At 36.0% G+C, this 20,543-nt stretch overlaps 2 protein-coding genes across 3 annotated transcripts in view; both read right to left on the reverse strand.

Moving 5' to 3' along the window:
- Nucleotides 1-742: 742 nt before the first annotated feature.
- Nucleotides 743-20,543, reverse strand: part of UBQLN1 (ubiquilin 1) — a 55,404-nt gene continuing 35,603 nt past the window's right edge. The window contains exons 4-11 of one of the 2 annotated variants that reach the window (XM_040244469.1): nucleotides 16,820-17,082; nucleotides 16,077-16,235; nucleotides 15,674-15,905; nucleotides 8,911-9,053; nucleotides 5,892-5,975; nucleotides 4,584-4,699; nucleotides 4,166-4,334; nucleotides 743-2,734 (exon numbers count right to left, since the gene is read on the reverse strand). In XM_040244469.1, the coding sequence (XP_040100403.1) occupies nucleotides 2,582-2,734; nucleotides 4,166-4,334; nucleotides 4,584-4,699; nucleotides 5,892-5,975; nucleotides 8,911-9,053; nucleotides 15,674-15,905; nucleotides 16,077-16,235; nucleotides 16,820-17,082 (1,319 nt within the window). In that variant the 3' untranslated portion in view covers nucleotides 743-2,581. The remainder of the gene's footprint in view (nucleotides 2,735-4,165; nucleotides 4,335-4,583; nucleotides 4,700-5,891; nucleotides 5,976-8,910; nucleotides 9,054-15,673; nucleotides 15,906-16,076; nucleotides 16,236-16,819; nucleotides 17,083-20,543) is intronic. The other variant, XM_040244474.1, reaches the window with a different exon arrangement.
- Nucleotides 18,654-19,547, reverse strand: LOC120866691 (NFU1 iron-sulfur cluster scaffold homolog, mitochondrial-like). Its single transcript, XM_040244479.1, has one exon. It carries the CDS (start codon nucleotides 19,532-19,534, stop codon nucleotides 18,773-18,775), a length of 762 nt encoding a protein of 253 aa, XP_040100413.1. The 5' UTR covers nucleotides 19,535-19,547; the 3' UTR covers nucleotides 18,654-18,772.

Here is a 20,543-nt window from a genome sequence, read left to right on the forward strand (position 1 = left end):
TCACTAATGTTAGTAACATTTTTATCCGTCCTATTTTGTTGTAATTTGTCTACTAAATTAACATGGTAATAATGTTTCTCAGACAAGAAACTCCTTTCATGACTACATTTAGGCCAAGTCTGAAACACTAATTCTGAATACAGAGGCCAGTTGTCATTTATCTCATTTGCTAAAATTTGTGTAGGATCACAAGTATTCCACTTGGGAAATAAACTCCTGAAATGTTATTTTCACCATTCAAACCCAATATGAGAACAATTTAAGTCTACAGTATTTTAGGAGGGTTTTTTGGTTTGTTTTTAAGGCTTTGGAGAATTTTAAGTATCTTAAACTCCTTAAAAGATATTCAAATCTAAGATGAACGTATCAGAAACAAACAGCAACAAAAAATCACACCAGGGTGACAACTAAAAGGTTCTTTAGAATCACCTAGGTGGGTGTGCCAAACAGGCCTCACCACCACTTTCAGTCATGATGCCCTGACTCCAAATAACTAGTCAAGAACCAAAAAGAGCAAGCAAAAGCCCAAGTTACCTGATGTCCCACTTGGTTCTCTTTCTAACACACAATATAGTATATACACACAGAATTTAACTGAGGAAACAAAAAAGTTAATGAATAATAATCTCAAGTGTAGGAAAATCTGGGGGTCAATCAATTCCAGTAGTCTTTAAGAGACATGATTACCGAAAGTAAATTGAAGACATCTTTTTCTTTCTACAAAAAAGGCAAGACAAACAAGTGTAAAAGCTAGAGATTTATTGTTATTTTGTGATTAATAAATTGTCAAACTGGTTATGACACTACCCCACACTGTATACCACCAATTGCTAGTACAGAAGTTTTAAAACCATACTGAGGCATAAGGCAGAGAGAGCAGAGACGCACAAATATCATCCTTAACGAGTTCCTCTTAGTCATGCCTCCATCTTAATTAACCTTTGTACCTGTTTTATTCCAGGGGTCAGTGTCAAAACAGTGCACGAAATGGTGGGCAACCTGCCTCTTCACCTTTTTTAATAGCAAGCAACTTACAGAAGTAATGGAATTCAACTTGTATTTCCCTTGATTTTACTGGTCTGAATTAATTTTAGTTACTTTAACATTTTAATTTCCCTTAACTGTACATGAGAGAATATAATGACCTAAGAGAATACTGAACCAGAGTCAACCAAATATATTACTGACCCCAAAGTTAGGTTTTAATTGGTCCTAAAGGAATGTACCACCCCAACAGTTTGAGTTAGGCAAACAGAATTTCCTTGGGGAGGGAAGAAAAAAGCTGTAGAACAGCCAAATGTACTCAACATTGTTAAAACGGCTCTTTGTTTTCACCCCTGAATGATACTTCTTTACTACACTATATGCACAGAAATCCTAACAGAATCTTGGTTGCCAGTATTATTTAGGCTGGCCCAATCCAGGACAGAACCCCACCCCACCCCCAAAATTCCCCTTCTCTCAGGCTCTGAAAAGCACAATATTTAACTATTTCTTAATAGAACTACCAAAACACTTCAGAAACAAGTGGCTCACAAATCATTTTAAATTCGTGTATTGCCTGTGCATGAGAAAACTGATAAACCCCGAAGATAGTTCTATTTTTATATGGCGATTAAAAATAACTGAAACATCAAGACACTTTCAGTGAAAGCAACATTTCAATTACAAATTGTAATGCCTGTTAAACTACCTATGGGAGAAGCTGAAAGTCCTAGGCAAATGCACTTTGGGGTTATACTACAGTGCTCCTTCAGTCTGCACAAAGATTAAGGTAATTTACAGTCAATCTGTGAATGCTGAGACAATGTTACATCATCTTGTTTGTACAATTAATACGTCCTTAAAGAGACAACCAGAATCAGTTTTTCTACTGTATTTTCAACAAGCCTCACTAACCAGTACTTTTGCTGAGATGTTCATCAAAGATGCTGTAAGATTCTACACAATTAAGAAATACTCTGCTTTGAAGTATTTCCTTATCTTTATTTTTTCCATTACAGATGTTTTGCTCAGATGATCTACTGTAGTATGTTTTTAGAGATGCTGTCCCAAATGTGCATACATACATTGTATACAAATAAAGCAAAAACTGTCAGTAGTATAAATCTTACAGCATTTTTGTTTGCAAAAATACATGCCAAAGTCACAATAAGCAATGTTGTATCACAAATTATAAAGCGCAAATGATTTGCTTCTTTTTAATGCTTTTATTCTACATAAATTACTACCAGAGACTAATGTTTAAAAAGCAAATAAACTGGACAGATGCAGGACAAAAATCTGTTCACCCAACTATAAAAGGTGATATGTTTTTTAAAAATTACAATAAATGCAGAAGTGTCTGATGCATGCAGTAGCCTTAAATGAAAAAGCATTGATTCCCACTGTTCCAGGAAAACAAAAAACACAGTGAAACCCACACATCTTACTGCACTCCACCTTAAAATGTATCATATATTGGGTTTGTTTATAACAGCACAGAATTCCAAGAGTCAAAATGAAATAAAGCGGGTATTTTAAAGATTTAAGAGCCGTTATCAAAAATAAATTACATTTTTTTCAAGATACAGAAATGCTGCTATGATGGCTGAGAGCCCAGTAACCTTTCAATAGCCGCATTGATATCACCTCCTGTGGCTATTAGCGCTTGCAAGTTTGCTTCACGGTTCAAAAATCCCATTGCACTGAGCTGTTCCAGTTGCTGCTGAAATCTAACTTCTGGATTCTGTAGCTGTTAAACAAAAACAAACAAACCAAAGCTCTAAGGAAAATCAGTCCATGTCACACCTAAATAATCTTTTAAAATTTTAATTGCTTTTTAACATTTGCTAATCTATCAAGCGATATAAAAGCACTGGCCTCTCTTGAAACATATTCAACATATTTAAAAGTCCAATTAGTACTTTATTTACAGAGGGAGCCCAGCCTGGTGCTCTGTTACAAATTAAGACAGGTGGGAGGCAGGCTCAAGAGGGAGGGGATATACATACAATTATCACTGATTCGTATTGTTATACAACAGAAACCAACACAACATTGTAAAGCAATTATCATCCAATTAAAAAATTCAAGAAACTAAAAATATATAAATAACGGAAAAATAAAATACTCTTATTATTAAAAAAATAATTTTTTAAAAAGTTTTGGAGCTATCAACCAGTTGGGTAATTGTAAAAGCCAGTGTCCTCATGTACAAAATTCTAAAGTTCTAATCTAATGAGGCTTCGAATGTCTTTAATTTCTGTATCAGCCAGTAAAGTCTTCAGAAAAAAAAGTTCCAGTTTCAGATGTACATACTATACTCCTCATTTTTTCAGCTGCATCTCCTTTTCAGAAATGATGTACTACAGAAATACATAAATGATCACTCAATTCTGGGCAACATGGTAATGGTGAAGTCTATAGATTGTTCAACTTAGATAACAATTCTGCCCAATACCTCAAATTGCTTTTTCGTATTAATTCGAAGAACATTTACTGAGCCAGCAAGTCATGCTAGTTATCAGGAATACAAATCTTCATGTAAGATAAAACTCTGACCTGTTTATTGTATTGAATAAGGCTTAAAATAAAAAACTATGCTGTATTTTCACCATGTAGTAGTTTGAGCACAATCTACTGTAACAGGTTTGAATTTGCAATCATCTGTAAAAATGGCATATTCTTAGTAAATAAATGATTCTAGATGCAAGAACATTAGGAGTTCACATTTTTAAGCCATATTTGTGAGGTGTATATATGTAACATAAGTTACTCTAGGAAGCAGTAGCAGGTGCGGTGAAGTACTTACAACTTTTAAGCCAAAATACAAAGAGCAGATAGAATATAGTTGTTCAGGAAGTATTTGGAATAATCAGTTTCTATTCCTCCCTGACAAACTTTTACAAAATATAATCTATTTCAGTTTTCTAACACGGACTCCAAAAAAGAATGCATTTTAAAAAGCAATTTCCAAAATTACAGCAGAGCAGTTCTTCCCTACAACTATAACACTTCCTTTAATGTCTAATATAGTACTAAAGTTAATAATTATAATGCCTATTTTTTAGAATCAATATAATTAAGAACAAACTTTTCATTACAAGCTAAGCCCCTTAAGATGACCACTTTCTTCACTTCTTTGAAATTTATACCATTAAGAAGAGCAGAAAAGAATCATTACCTGAGGATTCACTCCAGCAAGAGCCTGCAGCATTTGTTGAATAAACTGCTGGTGTCCAGGTTCGGTGGTTCCTACTGTGGGACTTGGGTTTTCGCTAGATGTAGAAGTAGAGCCATTGGTTCCTGAAGAGCCTCCAGTACTTCCTAATGCCCCCAGGCCAGGAGTAAACCTAGAGAAAGCACCAACTGTTAGTAAATCTATACTCCTAAAAATAAGAGGCCAGACCAGGCTGGCTAATAGCAAATCAGTTATAATTTAATATAATGTTAGCTAAGTTATTTTCTTAAAAGAAGCATTTTTAACTTTGAAAACTCTCTTACAAACAATCTCAACCCAAAAAAAGAATGGCCATTAAATCTGAAATTCTCAGAGAAAGTAACCACTGTGCACTTTCACAATCTTTCCCAAATAAGCCTACCCTGGGATGAGGCCGGGGGCTTCAGTTGCTAAGGTCTGTAAACCCTGCTGAATCTGTAATAAGGCCTGCATTGCTCTAGGGTTTGACATTGCAGATAACGTATCAGGATTCTGCATCTAAGGAAAAAAGAAAACCAGGGGTTACAAGGGAATTACAATTAGTGAAGGTAAAATGGAAATGTTTTCTTTGCTATGCTCCTTGAGAAAATCTAAAGCCTCACTCCTAGACACTGGTAATCTGTAATTTCTTCCCCAATATAAACACAAGCACCTCCCCTTTGACAGCAATCTCATGTGCGAATCATCACTTGACCTCCCAAGTCCATTGTGAAAACCATTTTTCATAATGAAACACAATGAGGAGCTCCTCTGGAAGCCATAGTTGTTCCTCGTTTTCCAACAGATAAAAAGCATTGTTTCTAAGAGACGACCTCCAAATGCACAGTTTATATCACATGGTAATATGGTGAAAGTCACATATTCCTCCTTGACCAAGTGTTAATCTGTTGCTGATGGAACAATTTTACCAATCAGATACACTCTAAGACAATAGTTCCAAAGTTGAAGTTAACACATGTGGTGGTTCAGCTTCGCTACTTCCAAATATACACCACCTGACTAACCAAAAAAGATAGGCCTACATCATTACAATAAACCAAAGACACTGACTAACCTTAGATAATGGTTTATAGGTCAGAGGATCATTTGGATAATATTTAAAAGCCCTCCCTAGAACTACCAGTTTCAAAACACCAAGACTGACTCCCTTTTCTTTTTAAATAGTAACATACCATGGCAATCTCAAGTACTTTTTAATTAAAATAACTTCCTTATATGGCAAGACTGACAATTTTTGAGGAATGAGATCTACCCCTTGGAAAACAGGCATTCTATTAATTTGGAGGAATTAAAACATTACGAAGGAACCAAACAAGTAAAGGGTAGCTCTCTTCCTGTTACTCGAGATTAGTTAAACCATAAAGCATAACATGACACAATGAAGTACTTCAAAGTTAGTAAAGTGAAAGGAAATGGTTTATGATATTAACAAAGCATTCAAAATCCTAAAAATCCTCAAAAGCAAAAACCAAATGGTCCTTTCCTCAGAATTTATATTTTTAAAAATAGAAGCAAAAGGTCAGCGGTGAAATGGGGCTCAGTTAAAAATCAAGCTGAATTCTCTGCAAATTGACAGCAGACTCTATTCTACATTTTGCTATCAGCCAGAGAAAAAGCAAGGAAAATGTTTACCATCAAACTTTTTCAAGCAAATCATTACCGAAGACAGCTAGCATCTTTTCTTACTCACTTGTTGAAGGAAAGTTGGGAGCTGTTGTCTCATTTGTTCTTGAAGCTGAGGATTTCCAGCAAATAGGGGATTATTCAGCATCATCTATGGGGCAAGTGTTCAAACAATTTTAACTGGAAATATCTGAAACAAGTAATGTACCTTGTTTAATAGTCTATCTTCCCCCCACAGTGCCTAAACTGGCACTTAACAGGGAGGAAGGTAGAACATGAATAAAAAAGGGAAGATATTGTCCACAAGAGGGATCTCCAGAAAAAACAAAAATGAGGCATCTTCTCTTTCAATGAGTATGGTGATTATGATTATGTCATGCGATATCCTAAAAAATAAAAGCAATCATTTTCTTAGGCTTTTCCTTGAGTAAAGGTGAATATTTGCCCTTGAAAGAAAAATGGGAGTAACTGAAATTCATGAAGATACATTTTCTGCTACACTCACAGAATAAACGTTAAGCATCAATACATGGAACTATACATGGCTTGCACAGACACCTCAACACACAAGTGGCAAGCACAGAGAAAATCCAGATCTGGAACAACTATATCTACCTGCCTACTGCAAAAGAGCTAATATTAGGTCCAGAAAAATAACACTGCAGAACAGCAACCAACTTGCCAGAGAAATGGAGCTGCCAAGTGAAAATCAGCCTAGGAATAGAACCGATAGATCTCTGGGGATAAAGTATTAAAATGCTTTAATAAGACCTAAACGATGTAAATCATTTGAGAACACCAAAATTAGCCTCTATATTTCACCTCACTATCACCAGAGATGGAAAAAATGGCATGGCTAACCTTCAAATGGGTGAGTTAAATGAGTTAAAAAGTCAGAGTCAGGGCCAATATTAATGTGTTGTATACCTAAAAATAAGATTACAATACACAATAGCATAACCAGAAACTAGTAAATTTTCATAGCTTCAAAAAAGACAAATTTTATTATCAGTTTCCCCAAACAGAGTGAAAAGTCAACTAACAATGATTTACTGATAGCCTATTTACCAGTCCACATCCAAAGTCTGGTGGGGGAGCCGGTGTGGAGGATGATCCCTGCCCTCAAGTATTAATAATTAACTACTTGTGAGAGTAATTACATGTTAATTGCTAAAAGTAGAGAGAATTCCTCCCTCCCTCCCTCAGTTTATCAACTGTTGCAAAGTAGATTTAGTTAATTTCAACAAAATAAGACAGGAAGAAGTCAGACAAGTTTTATGAATATACAGCATTTATTTTGAAGTGACCAGTAAGTTCACAGTAAATAAAGTAAAATCTACTTGAGACCAACAAACCTGCTTTTTTAATGGCTCCAGTCAATAAAGTTATCACATTTATCTTTTAGGATTCATGTTATTTGAAAAAGTGTGTCAACTTAAGCTGATTCATATTTTTTCAGAAAATTGTTATCACATTTGATTAAGATTTTTCTCCTAACTTACCTGACTGTATAAACAGTTTTTACAATCAGACTTTTTTGAATACCTAAAAATGAAAATCAGAATAGAGAAACTACAAACTTTAATACACTGGTAACCAAAGTACATTGTAAATGTTTCTAACAATTATCTATCAATATTGTAAAAGCCAATTCACATCTAGCTTACTTTTGTTTCAACCTTTGGCTTTAAAGTAAAAAAAGCAACATACAAAAGTGCTCAAGTCACTTTACAAATGTAAAATTGTTAGTTTAAATGGCTGGGAATGTGCTTGTTAGAGTCAAAATTTTAAAGCAAGATGCACATTTAATGATTATTAAATAGGCAAATATGTATTTAAAACCATACAAACAGGACCACTCTGATACATATTTTCCACATTTATTTTAAAGTGCTATCATCACAGTAAGCTGAAGCATTTAATACTAATAACAATTTTCTAATGAATAAAACAATATTTCATAAAGTATACCTACAATATACAAATTAAAAGTATATAAAAATGTACCTTAAAAAATCTTTATTTCCAATTTTACAAATTTTAAGAGAATAGAAGTTACTACTGAGGGTTGTTAACTCAAACATATCTGCTATATACTTGAATCAACATGGTTCCAGATTTTAGAAATGTAAAAACTAGCTCATTTGCTATAATGAAGCAAGTGATTTAACTTTCAGAGCTTTTAAAATTTTGGAAATGGAGAGAGATTACAGGAAACTATTTTAAATTCCCAACATTCCACAGAAACCATCTTTAATAAACAGCAAATATAAATTATAGATGATCAAGGTTTAGTTCATATTCTCTAAGGTTTTTCAAACCCAGTGGTTCTTAACTTATGGGTACATCAGAATCACTTAGGGAACTTGGGAAAAAAAAATCCAATACAGTTATATCAAACTGTCTGAGAGTGGGGCTAAAAAACAGTTTTTTTAATCTTAAAATTTCCAAAGTTATCCTGAACATTCAGCTAGTGTTAAGATTCACTTATTTTTTTAGTTATGGTCTCTTCTGAAACAAGCTAGAAAATAATTACTTGATGAAGGACCAGTGTACTAACTTTGGATGGAAGATATCTATAGTGGAAAGAATGAGAATACTGATCCCATAAATCTCTCTGCCCATACTGAACAATTTCAGGCTATTTTATAACTGCCATTTTGAACATGACTAACACTCAGAATCTGTGTGATCTAATAAATAAAAGTCTTTCAAATGTATTAACACTTCTTAATCACTTTCAAGATTTACATTACACTAAAGAGTACTAATTCTGAAGCACTATTTTGAAGAATAGGCTTCAAAAGGGAGAGCAATCAGAAACTTTTCTATTCATCTCCTACATGAACGTATGTAGATATTAAGTAAACCTGAACTTCTTTCTACCCAGTGGACAGAGGAAATGAAGCTGTTTTAATTATATTATGAAGTATTAATTTACTGTAAAGAAACAAACTGTCCAAAAAATTGGGAGATGCAAGTTGCTTCTCTAGTGTATTAAGGCAGCACACAGAAAACAAATGTGCCAAAATCACAATGATTGGTTAGGCCATTTCGATACACAGTGCTCACAATTATAAACTCACCTGTGCAGCAAGGTCAGGGTTCTGGCTTAGTGACTGCATCATGCTTCTCATGTAGGGGGCAGACAACATGTTTTGCATAAGTTGTGGGTTTTCAGTTATTTGCTGCAACAAGCTCTGCATTCCTGGTGTGTTGAACATACTAGCTGGAAGTTTTTTTAAAAAGAAGACATTTTATCAAGGGAAAGATAAATAAACAAAACAAAGTTTTAAAACACAATAATTTTGGCAATTTTAGACAAACATACCTATTAGTTATCAACTGAATTAAAGAATTTTTGAAACTAAGATCTCTAAAACTACATACTCAAAAGTATACCAATTAAGGAGGGTTTACTGACTTTAAAGATTCTAGTTGCATTTACATGAAAATCACATCTTACGGAAAGGCTAGGTTCTAAAAAATCAATTTAAGGCAAAATTTACTACTGAAAAATCTCATTAAGTGAAAATGTCTGAGCCAACTTTTCCTCCAGAATCGCTTAACTACAATCATATTCAGCACTCAGTATCTTCCCACCTAAAAGAGAAGGGAGCCTTCTCACCCAGGCCTCTATGACATTTTCACTGAATCCTGGCACTCAATGAATTCAACCCCAAATTAAGGGGCCTTCTTCATACTTCAGTTTCCCCATCTGCAAAATGTAGATACTTGCTACTATTATTTTTTTTTGTAGAGAGCTATAGCTAAATTTATGTGAATTCAATATTCTCTGGAAATTAATCTGTTCAACATATATCCACATTTTCACTTGTCAACTAGATAAACTCAAATATATTCTCAAACTTTTTCACTCCCCTTGTTCTTATTCTATTCAGTGCAGTTTAACAGGCTCAAAGCATTTAACTCTTCCCACTTAACTTTCTAGTTTATTATAATTCTGCAGTTTTTCTGTAGCAATTTTTGCTTTTCCTATTCTCTCACATTATTTCAATTTACGTTACTCTCCCAACCCCCGCCACATTCCAGAGACTAAGGATATTCTAAGACAGCGCATGAACCTAGTCTGCAGGGCAAACACGGCACGTGACCTGTGTTTGTACAGCCCATGAGCTAAAAATGGTTTTTACACTTTTAAATGGTTAAAAATTTTTTTGTGTGTGAAACGTGAAAACTATGAGGTTCAAACTTCAAGTTCCATAAATAACCTTTCACTGGGACACAGTCATGCTCCCTTAATGATTATATACAGCAGACAAAAAGTCTGGACAGAGGCACCATGTGGCACTGTCATACTCTACACAGCTGCTGGATGAGCCACACATCAGTGACTCAGTTATACCTTATGCCCCATGAATCACTGTAGCAAAAAAAAAATTTTTTTCACACACACAAAATTTTTTTTTTGAAACGTGAAAACTGTATGAAATTCAAACTTCAAGTTCCATAAATACCATTGTGTTGGGACACAGTCATGTTCCCTTATTTATTATTTATAGTAGACGAGAAGTTTGGACAGAGGCCCATGTGGCACTATCATACTCTACACAGCTGCTGGGTGAACCACAAATCAGTAACTCAGTTATACCTTATGTCCCATGAATCACTGTAGCATACTGCTATTTCTATTCTCATTATCAGTGTATACTGTTTATGTCAGAACAAGAAGAAAAGGGGGAGAACTGGGACTATGCGTGCCTCCTTTTAAGGCACAGTAGAAGATGAATTATTTTATCAAATGAGGTGGCAAAACATATTACTATGCAATGATACTAATAAAATACACTTCAACATTGTTAGACAAAGCACTACCACAGCAAAGCAAGTCAAAAAAATACAATTACTGGGGCTTCCCTGGTGGTCCAATGGTTAAGAGTCCCCTTACAATGCAGGGGACACTGGTTTGATCCTTGATCTGGGAAGACCCCACATGCTGCAGAGCAACTAAGCCCCTGCACCACAACTGCTGAGCCCACATGCCGCAACTACTGAAGATCATGTACCCTAAAGCCCACACTCTGCAATAAGGGAAGCCTCCGCACCACTACTAGAGAGTAGCCCCCACTTGTCGCAACTAGAGGAAGCCCGAGTGCAGCAACAAAGACCCAGCACAGCCAAAAGTAACTAAGTTAAAAAATAAAATACAATTATCTCATCAGAGCCAAATTTCTTCACAAAAATAAAAAATGAAAATAAAGCTGCAACCAAAGTTAGGTTCCTAAATGGTTTATTTGTAAGCCAAGCAAGGAAAGCAGCATACTAGTTATGATTAATTAGTACGGTTATGGTTATTTAAATCTTGACTGCAGCACCCAGGGAAATATGTGCTGGGAAAATAAACTTGTTTGAGGCTACTCGCCTTTCAAGGAGGACAATTTCTCAAAAGTGAGGGACATTGAGCTGTTAACTGATAATTTAAAAACACGAATTATTTTTAGTAGTATTCCTTGGTTCCTAATGAACAGATAGATAAATGTTACTGATACTGCTTAGTTCTTTTGTGAGGCAACAATGTCAAGATGGAAGTAACTAAAATTAGCTTCTATAAGTAGTCTGCATGAAACAACAACAAGCAAAACTATTTTCAAAGTTAAGAGAACATTCATTTGGTACAACCTGAAGTAGAATCTGCTAAGATGTGCTACATCTCATGATGATAAAAACACGTTAAGTATTAAAAGGATTAGTTAGACAAAGACATACTGCTTATAAAAATATAAGGTATTTAGACAAGAGCTGATCCACTGATTCATCAGCAGGTACTCTGGAAAATATTTTGAACTGTAACATTACTCAATTGACAAAAGTTATCAATAATAAATTTCATTTCACTCTTGTGAACTTAGCTATAGTCAATTTCATGAACTTTTGTCAGAAATATCCTGACTTGCCCAAGCACATGGCAGTTTGATGGCTTAAGAGTAGTAGTTTTCTAGTTTTGTTTTTAAAAAGATACCATTTTATTGCAATTTTTTTTTTAAGCTCAGAGCTAAGACTGAAATTCTTCTGAACCACACAATCACCATTATCAAACACTAAATGACTCTGGAAGTTGTCTTTTGCTAGAACCTGGTAATGTTTCTCAATGAATTCCCTAAATTAGAAAACAAAACAATATTTACATGTCAAACCCATACTGTGAAGTGCATTAAAACAAGTGAAACTGTTTGAATCACAAACAATGTCAAGCTGCTTTATACATTCTTGTGCTGTCAAGTTAAAACAACCAACAAGATCTCTTTTCACAGATTTGCAGTAAATATAGTTTTGAGCTTATATTATTGTTCCAGCAGCATTTTTTGGACCTTAGTGCAAGTACAAAGAAATTTCCATACTTTAAAATTCATTTCACTGTTTAAGTGAGGCACTATGACCTAATCTTCAACTGGAATTGATTAATCTGCAATGACATGTTAAAAAACCAAGAAGACTCTAACAGAATCCTAACAAATGCTTTCCAACTAATGAATATGCTATAGTCATATTTTGGAGTCAATACATAATTGAAATGAAAAAAAGTAAAATCTCATTACTTATCAGTATTAACAGATGAACATTTACAAATGATTCACAACTGACGAAAGGAAACACTGTGAACTTTAATTACGCAAAATGTTATCCCTAAAAAGAATTCCATTCCTATGATTAGGGAATGTGTAAAACAATATAATCCATCACCGATTCAGTGGACCTGAGTTTGAGCAAACCCGAGGAGTTGGTGAAGGACAGGGAAGCTTGGTGTGCTGCAGTCCATGGGGTTTCAAAGAGTCAGACATGACTGGGTGACTGAACAACAAAAACAGTATTATACCCGATTATTATATTTTTAATTCCATCAATAAAAGAACTTGTGGAGATTGGTCTTCTAATATTCTTTTTTTTTTGGCCATGCTGCATGGCCAGTTTTCTGACCAGGGATGAAACTCGTGCCCTATGCTATGAAAGCAAGGAGTTATAATCACTGGGATCACCAGAATTCCCTTCTCTTCTTAATAAAATAGTCTTGATTTTGTTCTTTTGGTTCTTGGCCTGCAAAGCCTAAAGTATTATTATCCCTTTGCAAGAAAAATTTGCTGACTCTTGCAAACAATTTCCTCAGTTTCCAGAGTGAGTGCTTACAGGGCAAAAGAAGAGTAAAGAATTTCACCTTTCGGGTATATGTGTGCTTAACTTCAAATAGTTGAGTAAAGGTCCTAATAGTATAAAAATATGCTAACAATGTTAGGCCATCGTGGTACAATCACTATTCTGTTTCTTGTTTTGCTTTGATGGAAATATTAACATGAAATCTTAAATAGCATATCAAGCCATTAAATTAAAAAGTTGAGTAAAAAGTTGTAAGACCATTTTGTTTCTAAGACAAATTTGTTACTATAGACACCATGCTACAATTAAAAATAATTTGTCTATCAGCTGGGAAACCTTATTAAACCTTTGTCTCTGCTCTTAGACCTCTAAAATGTGAAGGAAGCATCTCTCAAAAGTTTATCAATAAAAATCAAATAAGCATTTGATAAAATCAGAATAGGATAGTATTTTCCTTGTTTTAAACATGGTTTATTTGGATTTTTAGACTTAACTTTGGATATTTAGACATGACCTGTATGCAGGTCAAGAAGCAACAGTTAGAACTGGACAAAGGAGTAAATTAAGGCTGTATACTGTCACCCTGCTTATTTAACTTATATGCAGAGTATATTATGCAAAATGCCAGGCTGGATGAAGCACAAGCTGGAATCAAGATTGCTGGGAGGAATATCAATCACCTCAGACACACAGATGACACCACCCTTATGGCAGAAAGCAAAGAAGAACTAAAGAACTTCTTGATGAAAGTGAAAGAGGAGAGTGAAAAAGTTGGCTTAAAACTCAACATTCAGAAAATGAAGATCATGGCATCTGTTCTCAACACTTCATGGCAAATAGATGGGGAAACAATGGAAACAGTGACAGAGTTTATTTTGGAGGGCTCCAAAATCACTGCAGATGGTGGCTGCAGCCATGAAATTAAAAGACACTTACTCCTTGGAAGAAAAGCTATAACCAACCTAGACAGCATATTAAAAAGCAGAGACATTACTTTGCCAACAAAGGTCAGTCTAGTCAAAGCTATGGTTTTTCCAGCAGTCATGTATGGATGTGAGAGCTGGACTATAAAAAAAGCTGAGTGCCAAAGAACTGATGCTTTTGAACTGTGGTGTTGGAGAAGACTCTTGAGTGCCTTGGACTGCAAGGAGATCCATCCAGTCAATCCTAAAGGAAGTCAGTCCTGAATATTCATTGGAAGAACTGATGCCGAAGCTGAAACTCCAATACTTTGGCCACCTGATGCGTAGAACTGACTCACTGGAAAAGACCCTAATGCTGGGAAAGATTGAAGGCAGGAGAAGGGGACAACAGAGGATGAGATGGCTGGATGGCATCACCGACTGGATGGACATGAGTTTGAGCAGGCTTCAGGAACTGGTGATGGACAGGGAAACCTGGTGTGCTGCAGCCCACGGGGGTCACAAAGAGTCGGACACAACTGAGCGACTGAACTAAGACTTACCACAGCAATCATTTTGCAATATCATTTCACTTTACACCTGATACCTGAAGCTAATATAGTGTTTTATGTCAATAATACCTCAATTTTAAAAAATGGCATTATTTAAATTTTTACAAAACGACTTTGTAGGTAGTCTTGTAAAAATTTGTAGGTAGGACTACCTAGTGGCTCAGTTGGTAAAGAATCTGTCTATAATGCAGGGGACCCAGGTTTGATCCTTGGATCAGGAAGATCCCCTGGAGGAGGAAATGGCAACCCACTCCAGTACTCCTGCCTGGAGAATTCCATGAACAGAAGAGTCAAGCAAGTTACAGTTGATGGGATCACAAACAATCAGACACGACTGTGCAACTTTCACTTTCACTTTATATTTTATCAAAAAACGTCATTATACTCACTGTATTCTATAAAAGAATATATACTTCTGTGACCACTCTGATCATTAACTTTCAGTAAAGAATTTTTTTTAATTCCTTATACAGCATCTCATCTTTCCAGTTTCACTGCCAAAACACAGTTATCTTTTAAAATATACCCAATCACTCTCACCCGAGGCAAGTGGCCTCATGCTTTCATTTCTTCTCATTTAAATGCTAAGTATTAAGACTAAAATAATCATTCTAGCTACTGATTTTGGACCTAATGCTTAGCATGTAAATATCTGAATAACTGAAAAGGATAGCCACTTATTGAACCTAGTCTACAAAAAAATGACTGAAAATAAATTCCTAACCTGTTTACACATCAGAATCTCTAGCATCGTTACACACACACATCTTAAACTCCACTGTGGCAGATTCTGAATCACAGGTCTGAGGTTAAGACTTAGAAAGCTGACTTTTAACACAAAGCCAGCAGGTGCTCTGATGCTACTAAGTTTAGCCCTGGCGTCAGGACTGGATACCCACTGAGTCCTATAAAAGAACACAAAACTGGACTAAAGCCAAGGAAAATGTGCCCACTGACTGAGTAATGGCTAACTGTGCTGCCCCTACAGTTCACTTTCCCTAAGCTGTTGAAAGGAGAAGACAATCCACTTCTCCCAAGCCATCTTATGAGAAGATAAAACCACAAAACTGCCTCTGGAAATCTTTGGTAACCTCTTGAACTACAATGTACACAAGTTAATACTCATCATTACATATTTAAGCATCCTTAAGAAAAAAAAAAAGCATCTTACAACATGAAAAGGTAGTTCATAAAAGTTGTTCCTCGAACACACACAAAAGCATACAGGATAAGGAGAGAAGAGGCATCAGTTGTTGCGAGCATACCTCCTACTCCAGGCCCCGAGCTTGGCGCAGAACTCGGCCCTGCAGTACCACTGGCAGCACTGCCACTAGTGCCCCCCACTGTGCTGCTGGTGCCACTGGAACCTGATGAACTCTGAGCAGCCTGGGGAGCCCAAGGATTGGGTAATGGATCTCTATTTTCTGTACGGGAAGGCTGACTACCTTCACCTGACGATGTATTGCTCACTAATGAAGCAAATGGATTACCACCGAACTGTAATAAAAGACAAAAAAATCATGAAGAATAAGTTTTTGTCTTAAATAACAGATATAGAAATCTTTTTTAATGAAAACTGCATTTTTGTATACAAAAACAACACTCAATCATAGATGTATTTGTGTTAAAACAGGAGCCTTGCCCTGAAGCACAGAGCAGTGGCATTACCTGTTCTTGTGCAGCACTCAGCATGGGTTCCTGAATATCTGTGTACATGCGCCGCAAAGCATTGTATCCCCCTGGGATGCTTTCCAGGTTGCTCAAGGCTCGGTCCTGGTTTCTCATCATTTCCTGCATCATTGCTGGATTTCTAGCAAGTTCCAACGTCTAAGAAAAAGATTTCCAGAGGGAGGTAAAAGATGCTGAGATTAACTGTCAGAGCTAATTTTCTAAGTTTTCTAATTCTCTGAATTAGCAATCTTCAATACTTAAATCAGAAAAGTACTGTGAATTGGGGAGAATGGATATATGTATATGTATGGCTGAGTCCTTTTGCTGTTCACCTAAAACCATCACAACATTGTAAATTGACTATACTCCAAAACAAAATGTTTTTGGTGTTAAAAAAATTAAAAAAATTTTTTTAAAAAGAAAATGATTGTGAATAGTTCCTGCTGAAAATCACCTCAAAAACCAAGCTAACATTCAAATAACATGAAGAGAGAAACACTGTGCTCTGCAGGAATGTCCATCTCTTGAACTGGACTCTTTGTTCCTTAGATCTGCAAAACAACTATTTATAAAAAAAAAATCTTTAAAATACAGCACAAAATTCAAAGTTCAGTTGTGTTTTCCTGAACAAGGATTAGGGTTTATTTTTTTTAGCTTATGTATTTGGCAAGCTCTTTAAATACAGAAAATAAGAAAAAATAAGTATATAATTTCTTAACTAAATGAAACTATTCACATACTTGTCTCATAATATCTGGATTATTCAGCATATGGCTAATTTCTGGATTTCTCTGTATCAACTGTTGCATTTGTGGATTGGCCATAATTAACTGCCTCATCAGGTCAGGATTTGAAAGCATGCTCTGGACAAAGGGATTCTCCATGATCTGGACCATCATTTCAGGATTGGACATAAGTTGCCGCTGCATCTGGCTCTGTAGTTCAGAGAAGTTGGTAGTATTCAAACCCAAGCTACTCAGACCTGCAAGTCCTCCAAGTCCACCTAAGAGGATAAAGGAAAAAAACACAAATGAAATTTTATCATTAATATAACTGTGCTAAAGTATGAAGATGAAGCAAAAATATTAATTGAATCAATAGCCTATTAACAGAAAACCATTCAGCTTAAAGCAAAATTAGATTTCCTATTACTTTCGTAAGTACATGTTTAGTTTCTATAATTGAGACTAGTAATAAATGTGTTCACTATGATATTTAAATAATAAAACCAAATAAACATATATTTCCTATTCACAGTATAACACAAAAACATTATTTGGTTGTTTGTTGCACCTGGTTCCAGGCATAAAGCTCTTAAAACCCTTAGAATTTCCTGACAGAAGGGAATGTCTTTTGTTATCTGTAACAAATCCCTCTAGATCATACCTCATTTATGTTAATGATATTACTTAGGATGGGGCCCCCAGATAGCCTCAGAATGTGGTGGTCGCCAGAAAGATCATGTGATTTTTTTGAGAGTTGGAACGTTCAGCCCATTCACCACCTTCCAGGGCTAGAAGAGGATCTAGAGATGGAATTCTGTGAAACTCTTGTGCAAAGAGATTCACAAACTTCTGGGTTGGTGAACAAATTTACATTGTATAAGGGTGACATGCCCAGAAAGGGCAAAGAAGCTCTGTACTCTCACCCCACACCCACACCTTGCCCTATGCTTCTCTCCCTCTTTCACTTATCTATTTCTGAGGTCTATCCTTTATAAAAAAAACTGGTAAATTTACGTGCAGTGTTTTCCTGAGTTCAGTGAGTGATCTGAGTAAATCATCAAACCTGATAAGGGGTTGTGGAAACCCCCAATTTACCGCCTGTCAGTCAGAAGTAAAGGTAGCCTGGGACTAGACTGGTATCTGAAGCAGGGGCAGTCACAGGGGACCAAGTCCTTTAACTTGCAGGATCTAACACTAACTCCAGGTGTTAGTGTCAGAATTGAACTACTGGATAGCCACCCAGGCAGTGTTGGAGAACTGGCTGGTATCAGAAAGAAAAAAATCCCAGAATATGCCCACTAAAAGAAATGAAAAATATATAGTAGACTATATTTCTAATAATCTCTTTCCAGAAGACCAATGACTAGTTTAACAAGTAGAATTCACCAATGACTGGTTGGAACAGAGCTGCTGCCCATCATGGAAACAGATGTCTCTCTGAAGCAATTAAATCATGGAGAAACCTAACAGATTCAGGAGGGTGACTGTTTATTATAAAACTTTGTATATAATCAACCAAATGCATTCATTTCTCACTTACTGAGTACTGTGCTATATGTTGGGAATAAGGTGACAAGAAAGACAAGCATACCCTCAGAACTCAATCTGGTAGGAAAGACAAAATAAATGCAGAATAAGTATTTCAACAGAGACTGTCACAGAATATCATGATAATATATTAACAGTACCTTAATATATTAATAGATAATATATTAAAAGCAAAATGGCTACTTTTCCACAAAATGCCATTTAATGAATTTGGAAAATGAGTAAGTTGGCAAGAAGTAGGGAGGGCTGGGAGGATGATTTATTTATTTATTTATTTATTTATTATTTTTTTAATATATCATTCTCTGAAGAAAGGACATATTTTATTAATCCTCAAGCTGCTTAGCAGATTAATAATAAAAGCTTAGTACATATTATCAACAAGTCCAACTGCAGGGCCCACAGAAAACTCAAATGAGTTTAAGGTGAGTTTGCTTCTTTTTCATCTGATTCATCATCCATAACCTGTTCTACGCCTTCTACTTCTGGAATATAAAACTGTAGCATGTTCTGAATTCCATTTTTCAGAGTAATGATTGAACTGGGGCAGCTGGTACAAGAACCTTGGAGTTTCAGCTGTACGATGCCATCTTCAAAGCCTTTGTAGATTACATCTCCTCCAACTTCCTGCACAGTTGGCCGTATTCTAGTATCTAACAATTCCTTAATCATTGCCACAACTTCATCATCATCTTCAGATCCTGCTTCTCCTGAAGGTGTTTCCTCAGTAACTAAAGGTAAGCCAGATGCAAAGAAATCCGTAATTGTAGCATAGATATCTGGTTTAAGTAAATTCCAGTCTAATTCTTCATTCTCCTTTGTGACAGTGATGAAATCTGGTCCAAAAAAGACACTTTTTACTCCCTCAATCCTAAATAACTGCCTAGCCAGAGGGGAGCGAAATGCTGTAGCTGGGGTGGGAAAATCCATGGTCCTTGTCTCAAGAACTGGTTTTCCTGGAATAAACTTTAAACTGTTGGGATTTGGGGTATCTTGTGTTTGAATAAACATGTATCTCACTGTGTTATACAACGTTGCAGGGAGTGGGAAAAGCGGTCTTTGGATAAACTGATGCAGAAGCTGTTTCTTAATTGTACATGGATTCGTAACATGACAGAATCGCCTCCGCAGCCCCCCTGCAGCGGCAGCAACTCCCCAGCCCAGGCAGGCCGCCGCCGCCATCTTAGTCCGAGGGCGCAGCTGGGAGGATGATTTAATACTAGGCACAACAGACATTATCTATAAAAGCACAGATATCAATATGAGAACTGATGCATTCTTAAACCACAAAAAATTCAGTATGACCAAAAGAGCAGACAACAGTGCTCACCAAACATCTCCTGCGCAGTCTTCTTTTCTTTTGGCAGTTGGACAGACTGCCATGTGACTAGTTAAGGCCAAAAGACTGTAAGAAATGGTATGTGTCACTTCTGGCCCAAGTTTAGAATATAAGGTTCAGCTTAAAACACTTTAGCTCTATCTTCTGCCATATTCCAAATGATGCAGCTACAAGATAGCAGAATTCCATTAGTTTGAGTCCCTGAGGACTATGTAGATGGAGGCCTCACTGACCAGTGAAACACACGAAGCATGAGCAAACTACTACATTTAGAATGGATAAACAAGGTCCTAATGTACAGCAGAGGAAACTATATTGAACATCTTGTGGAAAATCATAATGCAAAAGGATTTTCTTGAAATGTATATATGTGTATAACTGAGTCACTCTGCGGTCCAGCAGATTGGCACACTGTAAAATCAACTATACTTCAGTAAAAAAAAAAAAAAAGTCATGAAGAAAAGGCAACCCACTCCAGTATATTCTTGCCTGGAGAATTCCCATGGACAAAGGAGCCTGGTGGCCTACAGTCCATGGGGTCACAAAGAGTCGGATATGACTGAGCAACTAAGCAGACACACTACCACTGGACAGCCTATCCTAGTGTAACTTGTACAGAATGTTAAATGAAAATGGAGAGGCTACATCACAAAATCTCGATACATTTCAAATGCAAGATAGTCACTTAAGATATTTTTAATAACAGTGTGGAAATGACATAGAGTAATAAACATTTTTAAAAGTTGAGCTACATCAAGGAAGTAGCAACGGAATAGAATCATTACATGGGGTGGGAGAGGAAAGATTTTATGGACCAAGAGACTTGGCTGGAGAGAGGTTGTAGTCTGAGTC

This window comes from Oryx dammah, unplaced genomic scaffold (assembly GCF_014754425.2).
Source record: "Oryx dammah isolate SB20612 unplaced genomic scaffold, SCBI_Odam_1.1 HiC_scaffold_1, whole genome shotgun sequence".
Classification (NCBI taxonomy): domain Eukaryota; kingdom Metazoa; phylum Chordata; class Mammalia; order Artiodactyla; family Bovidae; genus Oryx; species Oryx dammah.

Excerpts from the sequence above, each read along its gene's own strand:
- LOC120866691 (XM_040244479.1), bottom strand. The coding sequence starts at position 19,534 with ATGGCGGCGGCGGCCTGCCTGGGCTGGGGAGTTGCTGCCGCTGCAGGG.